This window comes from Phyllobates terribilis, unplaced genomic scaffold, assembly GCF_046119375.1.
Source record: "Phyllobates terribilis strain yellow unplaced genomic scaffold, ASM4611937v1 Scaffold_5__5_contigs__length_657084704, whole genome shotgun sequence".
Taxonomy (NCBI): Eukaryota; Metazoa; Chordata; class Amphibia; order Anura; family Dendrobatidae; genus Phyllobates; species Phyllobates terribilis.
In genome coordinates, this window is record NW_027362765.1 from 149,662,301 (window position 1) to 149,678,631 (window position 16,331).

At 48.5% G+C, this 16,331-nt stretch overlaps 1 protein-coding gene across 1 annotated transcript in view; it reads left to right on the forward strand.

The window, feature by feature from the left end:
* The first annotated feature begins 778 nt into the window (after positions 1 to 778).
* Positions 779 to 16,331, forward strand: part of LOC141271490 (uncharacterized) — a 39,669-nt gene continuing 24,116 nt past the window's right edge. Inside the window, exon 1 of the mRNA XM_073681555.1 lies at positions 779 to 915. Within this exon, the coding sequence (XP_073537656.1) occupies positions 805 to 915 (111 nt within the window). The 5' untranslated portion in view covers positions 779 to 804. The remainder of the gene's footprint in view (positions 916 to 16,331) is intronic.

The window sequence follows — 16,331 nt, forward strand, 5'->3', positions numbered from 1 at the left end:
TCTCCTCATCCGAGACAATCGGATCCCACTATGATCAAACTGTAATCAGAGTGTGATTAGCATAATTGAACTGATTTTCTCATATGACAAAAAATACTCTCGCCTGCACATAGCTTTACTTATAAGCAAAGAGCCTGTCCATGTGTAAGGCTAGTTTCACACACGGCTATTTTTGAGGGGGGGTCCACACTTTTTCCATTTTTTTTCTACATTTCTTGGGGTCAAAAGTTGTCTACAAGCCTACAGTGAGACAGAAAATGCTCAACAATGCTTCTGGTTATAGCATTTTGTGGCCTTCTGGTGTACTTTAAGGCACATTAAAAAAAACAACAATAAGCTATTGGTGTTTAAAGGGCACCTGTCACCCCATTTTAAGCATGCCTGGGGGACCTTTTTTTTCTTCTAATGTCCTTGATATTCACTTATGCTTCCCAATACAAGGTATACTGTACTGTAGATGCAGCCATGTAATGTCTGGCAGCACAGGTCAGGCTATGGCTGGAACTTATAAGATAATTAGCTTGTTGGGCAGTGGATGACAATTGTGGGTACTCTTTGGCTGGCACTTCTGGGTCACTGAGGCTGGCACTGCAGTGCTGAGCTATCATTTCCATGAGGGCACTGTGTGATATCAGTATCGCCCTCAGAGAAGTACACAGCCGGATGACGTCACACGGCCTCAGGAGATCTGTAGCCGGCGCCGCTGCCGGACTCAGATCACGTGATCAGGAAGTACGACGTTTTACAATCTACTGCGGTACACTATTCCTGCCAGCAGGGGCGCTGTGAGCCGCGGAAATTACAATGCTGCGCAATACAGTGAGCCGTTGGATCATCCGTTGCTGGGCAACAAGCGTGTTAGGCCGCAGACCTCCTCGAACTCCACCACACAACAGCGGGTCGGCCTGTGCCAGGGTAATACTCGCAGCAGCGCCTCGGGTGTGACGCATGCGCCCATATTTCCCTCTCATTTGCACATATTTTATAAGATAGAATTTTTCATCTCCCTCCCAAAAGCGTTTATGTTCACACGACACAATTTTCAGTCAGATTTTGAGGCGCACTCATTGCTGTAATCCACGTATAAAATGGATTCCCATTATTATTAGTAAAAATCTGTACACTTTAATTTTTTTTTTATAAATTCACATTTCGTGAAAAAAAGTAAGTGACGTTTCTCACTGATGTGGTTTCCGCTCACATTCCTCGTAGGCGACTGACATGGATTAGCCCCATTGCTAAGTGTAAGTGATACAGACTAGGGTCAGCGTCACATTTCTGCTGCGATGGAGAACGCGCATCAGATCTCTCTACCACTGTCACTCACACAACATTTCTGGGGCCCCGCTCTCCCGGTAATGCCCCCAATTTCCCCTACTCTCCCAGCAACGCCTACGTCCCCTTGCAGTCTTCCAGTAACACATCCGTCCGCCCCGGCTCTCCCAGTACGGTCTCCTGCCTCTCCTGCTCTCCCAGTAAGGTCTCCTGCCTCTCCCGCTCTCCCAGTACGGTCTCCTGCCTCTCCTGCTCTCCCAGTAAGGTCTCCTGCCTCTCCCGCTCTCCCAGTACGGCCTCCTGCCTCTCCCGCTCTTCCAGTACGGCCTCCTGCCTCTCCCGCTCTCCCAGTACGGCCTCCTGCCTCTCCCGCTCTCCCAGTATGGCCTCCTGCCTCTCCCGCTCTCCCAGTACGGCCTCCTGCCTCTCCCGCTCTCCCAGTACGGCCTCCTGCCTCTCCCGCTCTCCCAGTACGGCGTCCTGCCTCTCCCGCTCTCCCAGTACGGCCTCCTGCCTCTCCCGCTCTCCCAGTACGGCCTCCTGCCTCTCCCGCTCTCCCAGTACGGCCTCCTGCCTCTCCCGCTCTCCCAGTACGGCCTCCTGCCTCTCCCGCTCTCCCAGTACGGCCTCTCCCGCTCTCCCAGTACGGCCTCCTGCCTCTCCCGCTCTCCCAGTACGGCCTCTCCCGCTCTCCCAGTACGGCCTCCTGCCTCTCCCGCTCTCCCAGTATTGCCTCCTGCCTCTCCCGCTCTCCCAGTACGGCCTCTTTCCTCTCCCGCTCTCCCAGTACGGCCTCCTGCCTCTCCCGCTCTCCCAGTACGGCCTCCTGCCTCTCCCGCTCTCCCAGTACGGCCTCCTGCCTCTCCCGCTCTCCCAGTACGGCCTCCTGCCTCTCCCGCTCTCCCAGTAAGGTCTCCTGCCTCTCCCGCTCTCCCAGTACGGCCTCCTGCCTCTCCCGCTCTCCCAGTACGGCCTCCTGCCTCTCCCGCTCTCCCAGTACGGCGTCCTGCCTCTCCCGCTCTCCCAGTACGGCCTCCTGCCTCTCCCGCTCTCCCAGTACGGCCTCCTGCCTCTCCCGCTCTCCCAGTACGGCCTCCTGCCTCTCCCGCTCTCCCAGTACGGCCTCCTGCCTCTCCCGCTCTCCCAGTACGGCCTCCTGCCTCTCCCGCTCTCTCAGTAAGGTCTCCTGCCTCTCCCGCTCTCCCAGTACGGCGTCCTGCCTCTCCCGCTCTCCCAGTACGGCCTCTTGCCTCTCCCTCTCTCCCAGTACGGCCTCTTGCCTCTCCCGCTCTCCCAGTACGGCCTCCTGCCTCTCCCGCTCTCCCAGTACGGCCTCCTGCCTCTCCCGCTCTCCCAGTACGGCCTCCTGCCTCTCCCGCTCTCCCAGTACGGCCTCCTGCCTCTCCCGCTCTCCCAGTACGGCCTCCTGCCTCGCCCGCTCTCCCAGTACGGCCTCCTGCCTCTCCCGCTCTCCCAGTACGGCGTCCTGCCTCTCCCGCTCTCCCAGTACGGCCTCCTGCCTCTCCCGCTCTCCCAGTACGGCCTCCTGCCTCTCCCGCTCTCCCAGTACGGCCTCCTGCCTCTCCCGCTCTCCCAGTACGGCCTCCTGCCTCTCCCGCTCTCCCAGTACGGCCTCCTGCCTCTCCCGCTCTCCCAGTACGGCGTCCTGCCTCTCCCGCTCTCCCAGTACGGCCTCTTGCCTCTCCCGCTCTCCCAGTACGGCCTCCTGCCTCTCCCGCTCTCCCAGTACGGCCTCCTGCCTCTCCCGCTCTCCCAGTACGGCCTCCTGCATCTCCCGGTCTCCCAGTACGGCCTCCTGCCTCTCCCGCTCTCCCAGTACGGCCTCCTGCCTCTCCCGCTCTCCCAGTAAGGTCTCCTGCCTCTCCCGCTCTCCCAGTACGGCCTCCTGCCTCTCCCGCTCTCCCAGTACGGCCTCCTGCCTCTCCCGCTCTCCCAGTACGGCCTCCTGCCTCTCCCGCTCTCCCAGTACGGCGTCCTGCCTCTCCCGCTCTCCCAGTACGGCGTCCTGCCTCTCCCGCTCTCCCAGTACGGCCTCCTGCCTCTCCCGCTCTCCCAGTACGGCCTCCTGCCTCTCCCGCTCTCCCAGTACGGCCTCCTGCCTCTCCCGCTCTCCCAGTACGGCCTCCTGCCTCTCCCGCTCTCCCAGTACAGCCTCCTGCCTCTCCCGCTCTCCCAGTACGGCCTCCTGCCTCTCCCGCTCTCCCAGTACGGCCTCCTGCCTCTCCCGCTCTCCCAGTACGGCCTCCTGCCTCTCCCGCTCTCCCAGTACGGCCTCCTGCCTCTCCCGCTCTCCCAGTACGGCCTCCTGCCTCTCCCGCTCTCCCAGTGCGGCCTCCTGCCTCTCCCGCTCTCCCAGTACGGCCTCCTGCCTCTCCCGCTCTCCCAGTACGGCCTCCTGCCTCTCCCGCTCTCCCAGTACGGCCTCCTGCCTCTCCCGCTCTCCCAGTACGGCCTCCTGCCTCTCCCGCTCTCCCAGTATGGCCTCCTGCCTCTCCCGCTCTCCCAGTACGGCCTCCTGCCTCTCCCGCTTTCCCAGTACGGCCTCCTGCCTCTCCCGCTCACCCAGTAAGGTCTCCAGACGTTGTCACGTTCCCAGTAACACCTCCAGCTGTCCCCGCTATCCCAGTAATGTCTCTGTCCGCCCTCGCTTTCCCAGTAACACCTCCGTCCACTCTCTTTCTCCCAGTAACACATCCAAACCAATGTATAATGTATAATTATATGCTTAATTGTAAAACACTGGGCAAAACTGTCACTGAAAAAGACCTGGGTGTATTGGTGGACGACAAGCTCACGTTTAGTGGCCAGTGTCAGGCAGCTGCTGCAAAGGCAAATAAAATAATGGGATGCATTAAAAGAGGCATAGATGCCCATGAGAACATAATTTTACCTCTATACAAGTCACTAGTGCGACCACACTTAGAATACTGTGTACAGTTCTGGTCTCCAGTGTATAAGAAAGACATAGCTGAACTAGAGCGGGTGCAGAGAAGAGCTACCAAGGTTATTAGAGGACTGGGGGGTCTGCAATACCAAGACAGGTTATTACACTTGGGGTTATTTACTGTGGAAAAACGAAGGCTTAGGGGTGATCTTATTACTATGTACAAGTATATGAGGGGACAGTACAAAGACCTTTCTACTGATCTTTTTACTCTGAGGCCTGAGACGGGTACAAGGGGGCATCTTCTACGTCTGGAGGAAAGAAGGTTTAATCATAATCACAGACGGGGATTCTTTACTGTAAGAGCAGTGAGACTATGGAACTCTCTGCCGCATGATGTTGTAATGAGTGATTCACTACTAACATTTAAGAAGTGCCCGGATGCCTTTCTTGAAAAGTATAATATTACAGGTTATAAATACTAGATTCCTTATAGAGCGTTGATCCAGGGAACTAGTCTGATTGACGTATGTGGAGTCGGGAAGGAATTTTTTTCCCCAATGTGGAGCTTAGTGTTTGCCACATGTTTTTTTTTTTGCCTTGGTCTGGATCAACTTGTTAGGCTATGGGTTGAACTAGATGGACTTAGTCTTACTTCAACCTTAAAAACCATGTTAGGCTGTGTGCCCACGATGTGTTTTTTAAGCGTTTCCGCAGCAGAAAAAACGCTGCAGAAACGCTTAAAAAACGCATGGTAGAAGGCCTGCCATGTTCCCCAATGATAATCCACATGTGCTGTGCACATGCTGCGGAAATTTCTGCTGCGGATTATCATTGCGGAAAAAAACGCAGCACTACCAATTATTTTGCAGAAACGCGCTGCATTTTCGCTGCCATTCACTTGCAGTGGAACGCATGGAATCCGCATCACTGGATCTGTACATGCGGATTCCATGCTTTTCAATGTTCGGATGGTACCCGGGTCTGGAGAAGAGGAGACTCTCCTCCGGACCCGGGTACCGCAGAACCTGTAAAAAAAAGAATAAGATAAAAAATAAATATTATATTTACCTTCTGATGGCCCCCATGCGCTTGTCTTGGCTTGCTGGCAGATCACGGTGGACTGAAGGACCTGCGCTGACGTCATTTAGTCATGTGACGGCAGGTCCTTCAGTGTACCGCAAGCTGCCGGCAAGCCAGGACTTAGCGAATAAAGACTGCGGGGGCCATCAGAAGGTAAGTATATATTTATTTTTTACCATTTTTTAAGGTCACACTATATAAATCCATGCCGCTTGCATGGATTTATATAGTGTGACCAAGTTGTCAAGCACTTTCCAAGTGATGCTAAAATCGCTTGGAAAGCGCTTGTCAACCCGCATGCGGAAATGCATGTGAAGAACGCTTCACATCCGCTTGTCCCTGGCAGGAAAAACGCATGTACAGTCCGCATGTGTTTTTTCTGCCAGGGAGATGCAGAAATGCTCAGGAAAAAATCCGGAGCATTTCTGCATCATGGGCACATAGCCTTACCCCGCTTTCCCAGTAAGTCCTCTGTCCGCCCCTACTCTCCTAGTAATGCCTCTGTCCGGTCTCATTCTCCCAGTAAGGCCCCGCTCTCCCAGTAACACCTCCAGACACCTCCACTGACCTGGTAACGCCTCTGTCCGCCCCCACTTTCGCAATAACGCCTCCGTCCGGTCTCATTCTCCTAGTAAGGCCTCTGGACAATCCCCGCTCTCCCAGTAACACCTCTAGACGCCCCCACTTACCTGGTAATGCCTCTGGATACCCATGCACTCCCATTAACACCTCCAGCCATCCCCTCTCTCTTGGTAATGCCTCCGTCTGTCCCCGCTCTCCCGGGAACACCTCCTGCTTCCCCCACTCTCCCGGTAACACCTCTGGCCATCCCCGCTCTCCCGGTAATGCCTTCAGACCCCCCGTGCTCTCCCAGTAACGCCTCCGAACACCCTCACTCTCCCAGTAACGCCTCCAGACACCCTCACTCTTCCAGTAACGCTTCCGGACGCTCCTGCTCTCCTGATAACATCTCCGGATGCCCCCGCTCTCCTGGTAACACCTCCTGCTGCCCCCGCTCTCCTGGTAATGCCTCCGGACGCCCTCGCTCTCCCAGTAACGCCTCCAGACACCCTCACTCTTCCAGTAACGCCTCCGGACGCTCCCGCTCTCCTGGTAATGCCTCTGGATGCTCCCACTCTCCTGGTAACGCCTCCGGATGCCCCCGCTCTCCTGGTAATGCCTCCGGACGCCCTCGCTCTCCCGGTAACGCTTCTGGACCATCCCTGCTCTCCCAGTAATGCCTCCAGCCATCTCCGCTCTCCCGGTAACGCCTCCGGATGCTCCCGCTCTCCTAGTAACGCCTCCTGCTGCTCCCGCACCCCCGGTAATGCCTCAGAACCATCCCCGCTCTCCTGGTAATGCCTATGGCCATCTCCGATCTCCCGGTAATGCCTTCAGACCCCCACACTCCCAGTAATACCTCCGGACACCCTCACTCTCCCAGTAACGCCTTCAGACACCCTCTCTCTTTCAGTAACGCCTCCGGACCATCCCCGCTCTCCTGGTAACGCCTCCGGCCATCCTCGCTCTACAGTTAACGCCTCCGGATGCCCCCACTTTCCTTGTAATGCCTCTGGATGTCCCTGCTCTCCTGGTAACACCTCCTGCTGCCCCCCCTCTCCCGGTAACGCTTCTGGCCGCCCTCGCTATCCCGGTAACACTTCCGGACCATCCCTCCGCTCTTCCGGTAACGCCTCCGGCCGTCCCCGCTGTCCCGGTCACGCCTCCGGCTGCCCCTGAATGCCCACAATTCCCTAGCAATCTTGGGCCTTTGGCAATTCACCAGGTGAAGCAATTGTGGCGCACTTGTCCGCTGTAAATCTACAGTGGATTTTCCTGCAAAAGTTCCTTGTGGGTGTTGACGCAGATTTCACCGTATAAATTGAAAAGGTGAAATCTCTGCTAAAAAACACAAATAATTTCCCTGGCCGAGGATTTAAAAAACTGAACTGCATGTTTGTGAAAGGATATGTTTACACTAGTTTTTTTTTCCGGTGGTCAAAAATGACGAGTATTTTTTTTATCCTCAAGTGTTTTTGTTAACATTTTCGTTGGTGTTTCTGTAAATATTTTTTAGCATCTGTTGGGGCTGATCTTGTGACATTTTTTTGAAATCTATTAATTCCTGTGGGACCGTCCAAATTTTTATTTATGTAGTTTCGTTTTTTCGGTCTCTCCTCCTTCCAAAAGCCATAATTTTGTTTTTACGTCGATATAGCCTTACGAGGGCTTGTTTATTGATAAACGAGTTATGGTTTTGAATGACTTCATTCATTTTTCTGTATTGTGTACTAACAAACGAGAAAAAAAAATCCAAGTGAGGTGAAATTGTGAAAAAACTGCAATATCACTATAGTTTTTCAAGTTTTTTTTTTTTATTGTCCGTAAAAATGACTTGGTCACGTGATTCTCCAGGTCAGTACAATTACGCGTTATCAAGCTTGTATCGTTTCGTTACATTTCGTGGTGAAAAAACAATTCTGAAATTGGTGCAAGAGAAAAATGTTGTTTGTGTGACAATTTTCTGAAACCTACAACTTTTTTTTTCTGTCGATGAAGCTGTGAGGGCTATTTTTTTGTGCACCGAGTTGCCATTTTTATTGATATCATTTTAGGGTACAAACAACATATTTATAATTTTTTATTGCATTTTTGGGGGCAACTGGGCGTGACTGAAGAAAACGCAAATTCAACGTTTTTTAATTTAATTTTTTTTTGCTTTTAGCGTGTGTTTTAACTAATTTTATATTTTGATAGACCAGACTTTTATGGACTCTGTGATGCGAATTATGATGATTATTTTATATATTTTTTAAAAAAAAATTTAATGTATATTTTACAATCCATTTACGGAACCTGAACTTGCAATCATCTGATTGCTTAGACTACATACTGCAATACAACAGCATTCTTACCCTACGTCATAAACAAGAGTTCTTCTGCAAAGAACCAAAGGGGTTAACTTCTCTTTTCTTTTCAATGACTGGACGAGCACAGCATGGTCATATATACTGTGTGTATATATATATATATATATATATATATATATATATACACATATATATATATATATATACAGTACAGACCAAAAGTTTGGACACACCTTCTCATTTAAAGATTTTTCTGTATTTTCATGACTATGAAAATTGTACATTCACACTGAAGGCATCAAAACTATGAATTAACACATGTGGAATTATATACTTAACAAAAAAGTGTGAAACAACTGAAAATATGTCTTATATTCTAGGTTCTTCAAAGTAGCCACCTTTTGCTTTGATGACTGCTTTGCACACTCTTGGCATTCTCTTGATGAGCTTCAAGAGGTAGCCACCGGAAATTGTTTTCACTTCACAGGTGTGCCCTGTCAGGTTTAATAAGTGGGATTTCTTGCCTTATAAGTGGGGTTGGGACCATCAGTTGTGTTGTGCAGAAGTCTGGTGGATACACAGCTGATAGTCCTACTGAATAGACTGTTAGAATTTGTATTAAGGCAAGAAAAAAGCAGCTAAGTAAAGAAAAACGAGCGGCCATCATTATTTTAAGAAATGAAGGTCAGTCAGTGCGAAAAATTGGGCAAACTTTGAAAGTGTCCCCAAGTGAAGTGCAGTTGCAAAAACCATCAAGCGCTACAAAGAAACTCGCTCACATGAGGACTGCCCCAGGAAAGGAAGACCAAGAGTCACCTCTGCTTCTGAGGATAAGTTTATCCGAGTCACCAGCCTCAGAAATCGCAAGTTAACAGCAGCTCAGATTAGAGACCAGGTCAATGCCACACAGAGTTCTAGCAGCAGACACATCTCTACAACAACTGTTAAGAGGAGACTTTGTGCAGCAGGCCTTCATGGTAAAATAGCTGCTAGGAAACCACTGCTAAGGACAGGCAACAAGCAGAAGAGACTTGTTTGGGCTAAAGAACACAAGGAATGGACATTAGACCAGTGGAAATCTGTGCTTTGGTCTGATGAGTCCAAATTTGAGATCTTTGGTTCCAACCATTGTGTCTTTGTGCGACGCAGAAAAGGTGAACGGATGGACATGCCTGGTTCCCACCGTGAAGCATAGAGGAGGAGGTGTGATGGTGTGGAGGTGCTTTGCTGGTGACACTGTTGGGGATTTATTCAAAATTGAAGGCATACTGAACCAGCATGGCTACCACAGCAGCGGCATGCTATTCCATCCGGTTTGCGTTTAGTTGGACCATCATTTATTTTTCAACAAGACAATGACCCCAAACATACCTCCAGGCTGTGTAAGGGCTATTTGACCAAGAAGGAGAGTGATGGGGTGCTACGCCAGATGACCTGGCCTGCACAGTCACCAGACCTGAAGCCAATCGAGATGGTTTGGGGTGAGCTGGACCGCCGAGTGAAGGCAAAAGGGCCAACAAGTGCTAAGCATCTCTGGGAACTCCTTCAAGATTGTTGGAGGACCATTTCCGGTGACTACCTCTTGAAGCTCATCAGGAGAATGCAAAGAGTGTGCAAAGCAGTCATCAAAGCAAAAGGTGGCTACTTTGAAGAACCTAGAATATAAGACATATTTTCAGTTGTTTCACACTTTTTTGTTAAGTATATAATTCCACATGTGTTAATTCATAGTTTTGATGCCTTCAGTGTGAATGTACAATTTTTAAAGTCATGAAAATACAGAAAAATATTTAAATGAGAAGGTGTGTCCAAACTTTTGGTCTGTACTGTATAATATTAATAGTACACCTATTCACAAAAAGATTATATTTCCAAAGTATAATAGTTAAATATCAACTTTATTCAAGAATAAAACAACACATTTTTTATTTTGCATAAAAAGGCACAGTGAGCTATCACTAAGGCGACACATAAACAGCAGGAGGAGATGAGACAATATTAACCAAAGATACTGAATATGGCAAGCTTGCAAGAATTATAATTATCTAAATAGATGCCAAAAGGCCAGATATACATTGCATTAATGCCATATTAATTTAACCAAGTGAAAAAAATAATCAAATTGAATACCTGTATTCATCTCCTCCTGCTGGAATGGAGCCAGGTCCCAGCAAGTGTTTCAGCGTGTAGCCTTTGCCTTCAGTTGCAATTTACGTGAATGTGCACCACCAATTCATTGGAACAATTTTTAATAGGTCCTTCAATCCCTTTTTTCTATTTGCTCTTTATGCCCATAGGATTCCACTTTGCTGGATTTTTTTTCTTCGATCAAACCCTACTTTGTATACTCTCAACACCGTTACATGAGAAAACCTCAGGGAGTTCACCAGCATTGATAGTACTGCCCAGTACCAGTGATCACTGAGTGGACAATTGGTGGGATTGTATGATCCAGGTATCCTCTTGAATACCACTTTATTCGGATACATTACAGTCTAATGTATACCTCTAGTGTGTAGAAGTGAATATAGCATCTCTGTCGTGCACATAGAGGAAGATAAAAAGGCAGGAAAAGAACTACCGTATTTTTAGGACTATAAGACGCACCGGACCATAAGACGCACCTAGGTTTTAGAAGAGGAAAATAAAAAAATAAAAATTTAAGCAAAAAATGTGGTCATGATGCACTTTTAAGGGGGAGGGGGTCTTCTGCTGACACTGGTATAGGGGTAATGTCCCCCAATTCTGACAATATCCCCCATCCTGGTATATATGCCGCCCCCTTCCTTTAATACGTGGTCCCCATCCCCATCCTGGTATGCCTGTTATCCCTCCATCCTGGAATGCATGGCACCCCCTCATATTTATCCTGGTATGCATGGCACCCCTCATACCTATCCTGATATGCATGGCACCCCTCAGTCCTGTCCTAGTATGCATGGTACCCCTAATCCCTGTCCTGGTATGCATGGCACCCCTAATCCCTATCCTGGTATGCATGGCACCCATCATCCCTATCCTGGTATGCATGGCACCCATCATCCCTGTCTTGGTATGCGTGGCACCCATCATCCCTGTCCTGGTATGCGTGGCACCCCTCATCCCTGTCCTGGTATGCATGGCACCCCTCATCCTTGTATTGGTATGCATGGCACCCCTAATCCCTATCCTGGTATGCATGGCACCCCTAATCCCTGTCCTGGTATGCATGGCACCCCTCATCCCTGTCCTGGTATGCATGGCACCCCTCATCCCTGTCCTGGTATGCATGGCACCCCTCATCCCTGTCCTGGTATGCATGGCACCCATCATCCCTGTCCTGGTATGCATGGCACCCATCATCCCTGTCCTGGTATGCATGGCACCCCTTATCCCTGTCCTGGTATGCATGGCACCCCTAATCCCTGTCCTGGTATGCATTGCACCCCTCATCCCTATCCTGGTATGCATGGCACCCCTAATCCCTGTCCTGGTATGCATGGTACCCCTAATCCCTGTCCTAGTATGCATGGTCCCCCTAATCCCTGTCCTGGTATGTATGGCACCCCTTATCCCTGTCCTGGTATGCATGGCACCCCTAATCCTTGTCCTGGTATGCATGGCACCCCTCATCCCTATCCTGGTATGCGTGGCACCCCTAATCCCTGTCCTGGTATGCATGTCACCCCTAATCCCTGTCCTAGTATGCATGGTCCCCCTAATCCCTGTCCTGGTATGCATGGCACCCCTAATCCCTGTCCTGGTATGCATGGCACCCCTAATCACTGTCCTGGTATGCACGGCACCCCTAATCCCTGTCCTAGTGTGCATGGTCCCCCTAATCCCCATCATGCTGCACATTAAAAAAAAAAACAACACTCCTACTCACCTTTCTTCTCTCCTCCAGCGCTGCGTCCGGTCTGCCTGCACTGATCTCTCCATGTGAGCCGCGCATGACGTCACTGCCATGAGCGGCTCACAAGGAGAGATCAGCTGCCGGAAGTCACTGCTCCCCACGCCGGGACTGTGTGCGCGGGGAGCAGTGACTTCACTCTCCTTCATAGCTGACACACAGTGTAGATGCGATGCGACTGCTGCTGCTGCCGGCTATCTCCTGTGCCCGCTCATTAAAGGGCATGAATATTCACCCCCTCCCCACGCCCATGGGTGTGGAGAAAGGATGAATATTCATGCCCTTTAACAGCGGGCACAGGGGATAGCCGGCAGCAGCAGGAGCCGCAGCGCGGCTACACTGTATACCGCTATTAAGGAGCATGAATATTCAGTGCTCCCCACGCCTCATGGGCATGGGGAGCAGTGAATATTCATTTTCTTTAGCAGCAGGGACAGTGTAGGCCGCAGTAGGCGGCTGCTGCCTCCTGTGCCCCGCTCCTCCACCGATACCGCTCCCCCCACACAACACACATAAATATAGAGCCCCCCAACATTCGGACTATAAGACGCACTCCCCATTTTCCTCCAAAATTTTGGAGGAAAAAAGTGCGTCTTATAGTCCGAAAAATATGGTAGTTTACATAAAGGAAAGATAAAAATAATTACTTAAATGAATTTCCAAGTTAAAAGACGAAAACAAATAATAGTCATGGATTTATCATTAAGATATGGAAAAGTTTGGCAAAAGTGTCCCTTTAAAGAAAAAACAGCAGTTTGACATGGAGATACCAGTTTTTACAGAAAAATCGCCACAAATAAATGTGTCTGGGTCAGGAAATAGATGCTTATGGGGAAGACTGTGGTAGACAAAGATAAAGACTTAAAGTAGACTTGAATGTGGAGAAAATTAAAATGGTAAGACCTGACTTCATCAAAGATAAAGAAATTGCAGAATAATATTTTAGAGGCCCAAAGGGCATTCCTGATTTAATAGTGACAAGATAAGGATGAAGAGCAAATTTGAAAACGAAAAAATTAAGCAGCTAACAAAGATTTAAACGTCATAGATAAGAAGAAATACAAAACTGGGCAGAGAGCCCAGACTGTAATAAATTATTATCCTAAATGTATAATAATCTGTTTGAGCATAATTTGAAGGTGTGTCCCACCTGGTGAGGTGGATACTCAAGGAGGCTGGCTGCTCGAAGAACGGTAGTTGTAGAGATGGGACGATGGCTATAGGAACATTGAGGACATGATAATAGACTCTAACATCTTGAGTCCACACAAATCATCAATAAAAGCGAGAGAGAAGTTCAGTTCGTTTCACTCCTGGATGACCTGAAATGAGTCAAGAATGTACTCAAACAAAACTTTCTGGTGGAGTTGGGTAGAGACAAAGGGTCATCCCTTTAGAGGAACTTCAGGAGACGTAAAGGTAGATGCCATGATGCTTTCTGGTTCGATGATATGAGATGGTATGTCTTCAGAGATGTTAAATGGATCAAATGATCTACAGAGGGCATCAGCCCTGTGTTTTTTTGTTGGATGTTAGGTAAGTACGAAGTCAAATCAAGAAATGAGTGATCATCTTTTCACATGGATTAAATCTATGGGTTGACTGAATATATTCCAGATTCTTTCAGACGGTATAAATTGTCACAGGAAACTTGATTCCTCCAAAGACGTTGCCACTTATCCAGAACTAACTTTACAGCAAAAAGTCACTGGAGAAATTTGCTCCGTGAGAGGAAATTTTTTTGGAGAAAAAAGCGCAAAGTTGGTTTTTAGACTCATGAGAAGACTGCCAGAGAATGGCCACAGTGCTTACATTACATCAAGGAGTTCCCGGAATAACTTTGCTCCGTGGGAGCAATGTTTTTAGATGAAAAGTGCAGTAATGATTTCTAGATTCATACGAAGACTGCAAAAAAAAGGCTTCTCCTGAAAAAGTGGTTTGGTGATGGCAGAATGATCCAGGACCGGAGCATAGGAGAAACAAGACTTACACACGTGGTCAAAATTGTTGGACCCCTTGTTTAATGAAAGAAAAACCCACAATGGTCACAGAAATAACTTGATTCTGACAAAAGTAATAATAAATTAAAGATCTATGAAAATGAACAAATGAAAGTCAGACATACAGTGCCTACAAGTAGTATTCAACCCCCTGCAGATTTAGCTGGTTGACACATGCGGAATTAACTTGGCATTGTGACATTTGTACTGTAGATCAGCCTGGAAGTGGGAAATGCACTGCAGCAAATTTTTTTTTTTTTTTTTTTTAAACGTTAAAAGTTCATTCAGAGTGTCATTTATTATTCAACCCCTCAAACCACAAGAATTCTGTTTGGTCCCCCTAAAGTATTAAGAAGTAGTTCAGGCACCAAGAATAATGAGCTTCACATGTGTGGATTAAAGATCTCTTTTGCCAGCCTTTTTTGACTATTTAAGACCCTCCCCAAACTTGTGAACAGCACTCAGACATGGTCAACATGGGAAAGACAAAGGAGCATTCCAAGGCCATCAGAGACAAGATCGTGGAGGGTCACAAGGCTGGCAAGGGGTACAAAACCCTTTCCAAGGAGTTGGGCCTACCTGTCTCCACTGTTGGGAGCATCATCCGTAAGTGGAAGGCTTATGGAACTACTGTTAGCCTTCCACGGCCTGGACAGCCTTTGAAAGTGTCCTCCCGTGCCGAGGCCAGGCTTGTCCGAAGAGTCAAGGCTAACCCAAGGACAACCCAAGGACAACAAGGAAGGAGCTCCGGGAAGATCTCATGGCAGTGGGGACATTGGTTTCAGTCAATACCATAAGTAACGTACTCCACCGCAATGGTCTCCGTTCCAGACGAGCCTGTATGGTACCTTTACTTTCAAAGCGTCATGTCAAGGCTCGTCTACAGTTTGCTCATGATCACTTGGAGGACTCTGAGACAGACTGGTTCAAGGTTCTATGGTCTGATGAGACCAAGATCGAGATCTTTGGTGCCAACCACACACGTGACGTTTGGAGACTGGATGGCACTGCATACGACCCCAAGAATACCATCCCTACAGTCAAGCATGGTGGTGGCAGCATCATGCTGTGGGGCTGTTTCTCAGCCAAGGGGCCTGGCCATCTGGTCCGCATCCATGGGAAGATGGATAGCACGGCCTACCTGGAGATTTTGGCCAAGAACCTCCGCTCCTCCATTAAGGATCTTAAGATGGGTCGTAATTTCATCTTCCAACAAGACAACGACCCAAAGCACACAGCCAAGAAAACCAAGGCCTGGTTCAAGAGGGAAAAAGTCAAGGTGTTGGAGTGGTCTAGTCAATCTCCTGACCTTAACCCAATTGAAAACTTGTGGAAGGAGCTCAAGAATAAAGTCCACATGAGACACCCAAAGAACCTAGATAACTTGGAGAAGATCTGCATGGAGGAGTGGGCCAAGATAACTCCACAGACCTGTGCCAGCCTGATCAGGTCTTATAAAAGACGATTATTAGCTGTAATTGCAAACAAGGGTTATTCCACAAAATATTAAACATAGGGGTTGTATAATAATTGACCCACACTTTTATGTTTAAAATTTAATAAACTTCAACTGAGCAACATAACTTTTTGGTTTGTAAGATTTATGTTTCTGTTCATAAAACCTACTCTCGTTTGCAGTTTGAAGGCTCTAACTTATTTGCATCTTATCAAACCAGCTAAATCTGCAGGGGGTTGAATACTACTTGTAGGCACTGTAGCTTTTCAACCCTGCTTCCACAGAATTAAAAAAAAAAATTAAACTCATTAAATAGGCCTGAACAGAAATGATGGTATTCTTAACTTTATATTTTGTTGAACCAGCTTTTGAGGCAATCACTGCAATCAAATGATTCCTGTAACTGTCAATGAGACTTCTGCACCTCGCGACAGGTATTTTGGCCCACTCCTCATGAGCAAACTGCTCCAGTTATCTCGTGTTTAAAGGTTGCCTTTTCCAGACGGCATGTTTCAGCTCTTTCCAAAGATTTAGGATTTAGGTCAGGGCTCATAGAAGGCTACTTCAGAATAGTCCAATGTTTTCCTCTCAGCCATTCTTGGGTGTTTTTAGCTGTGTGTTTTGGGTCATTATCCTGTTGCAAGAGCCATGACCTGCGACTGTGACCAAGTTTTCTGACACTGGGCTGCACATTTCTCTCTAGAATCCCTTGATAGTATTGAGATTTCATTGTACCCTGCACAGATTCAAGATACCCTGTGCCAGATGCAGCAAAGCAGCCCCAGAACATAACAGAGCCTCCTCCATGTTTCACAGTAGGGACAGTGTTCCTTTCTTGATATGCTTCATT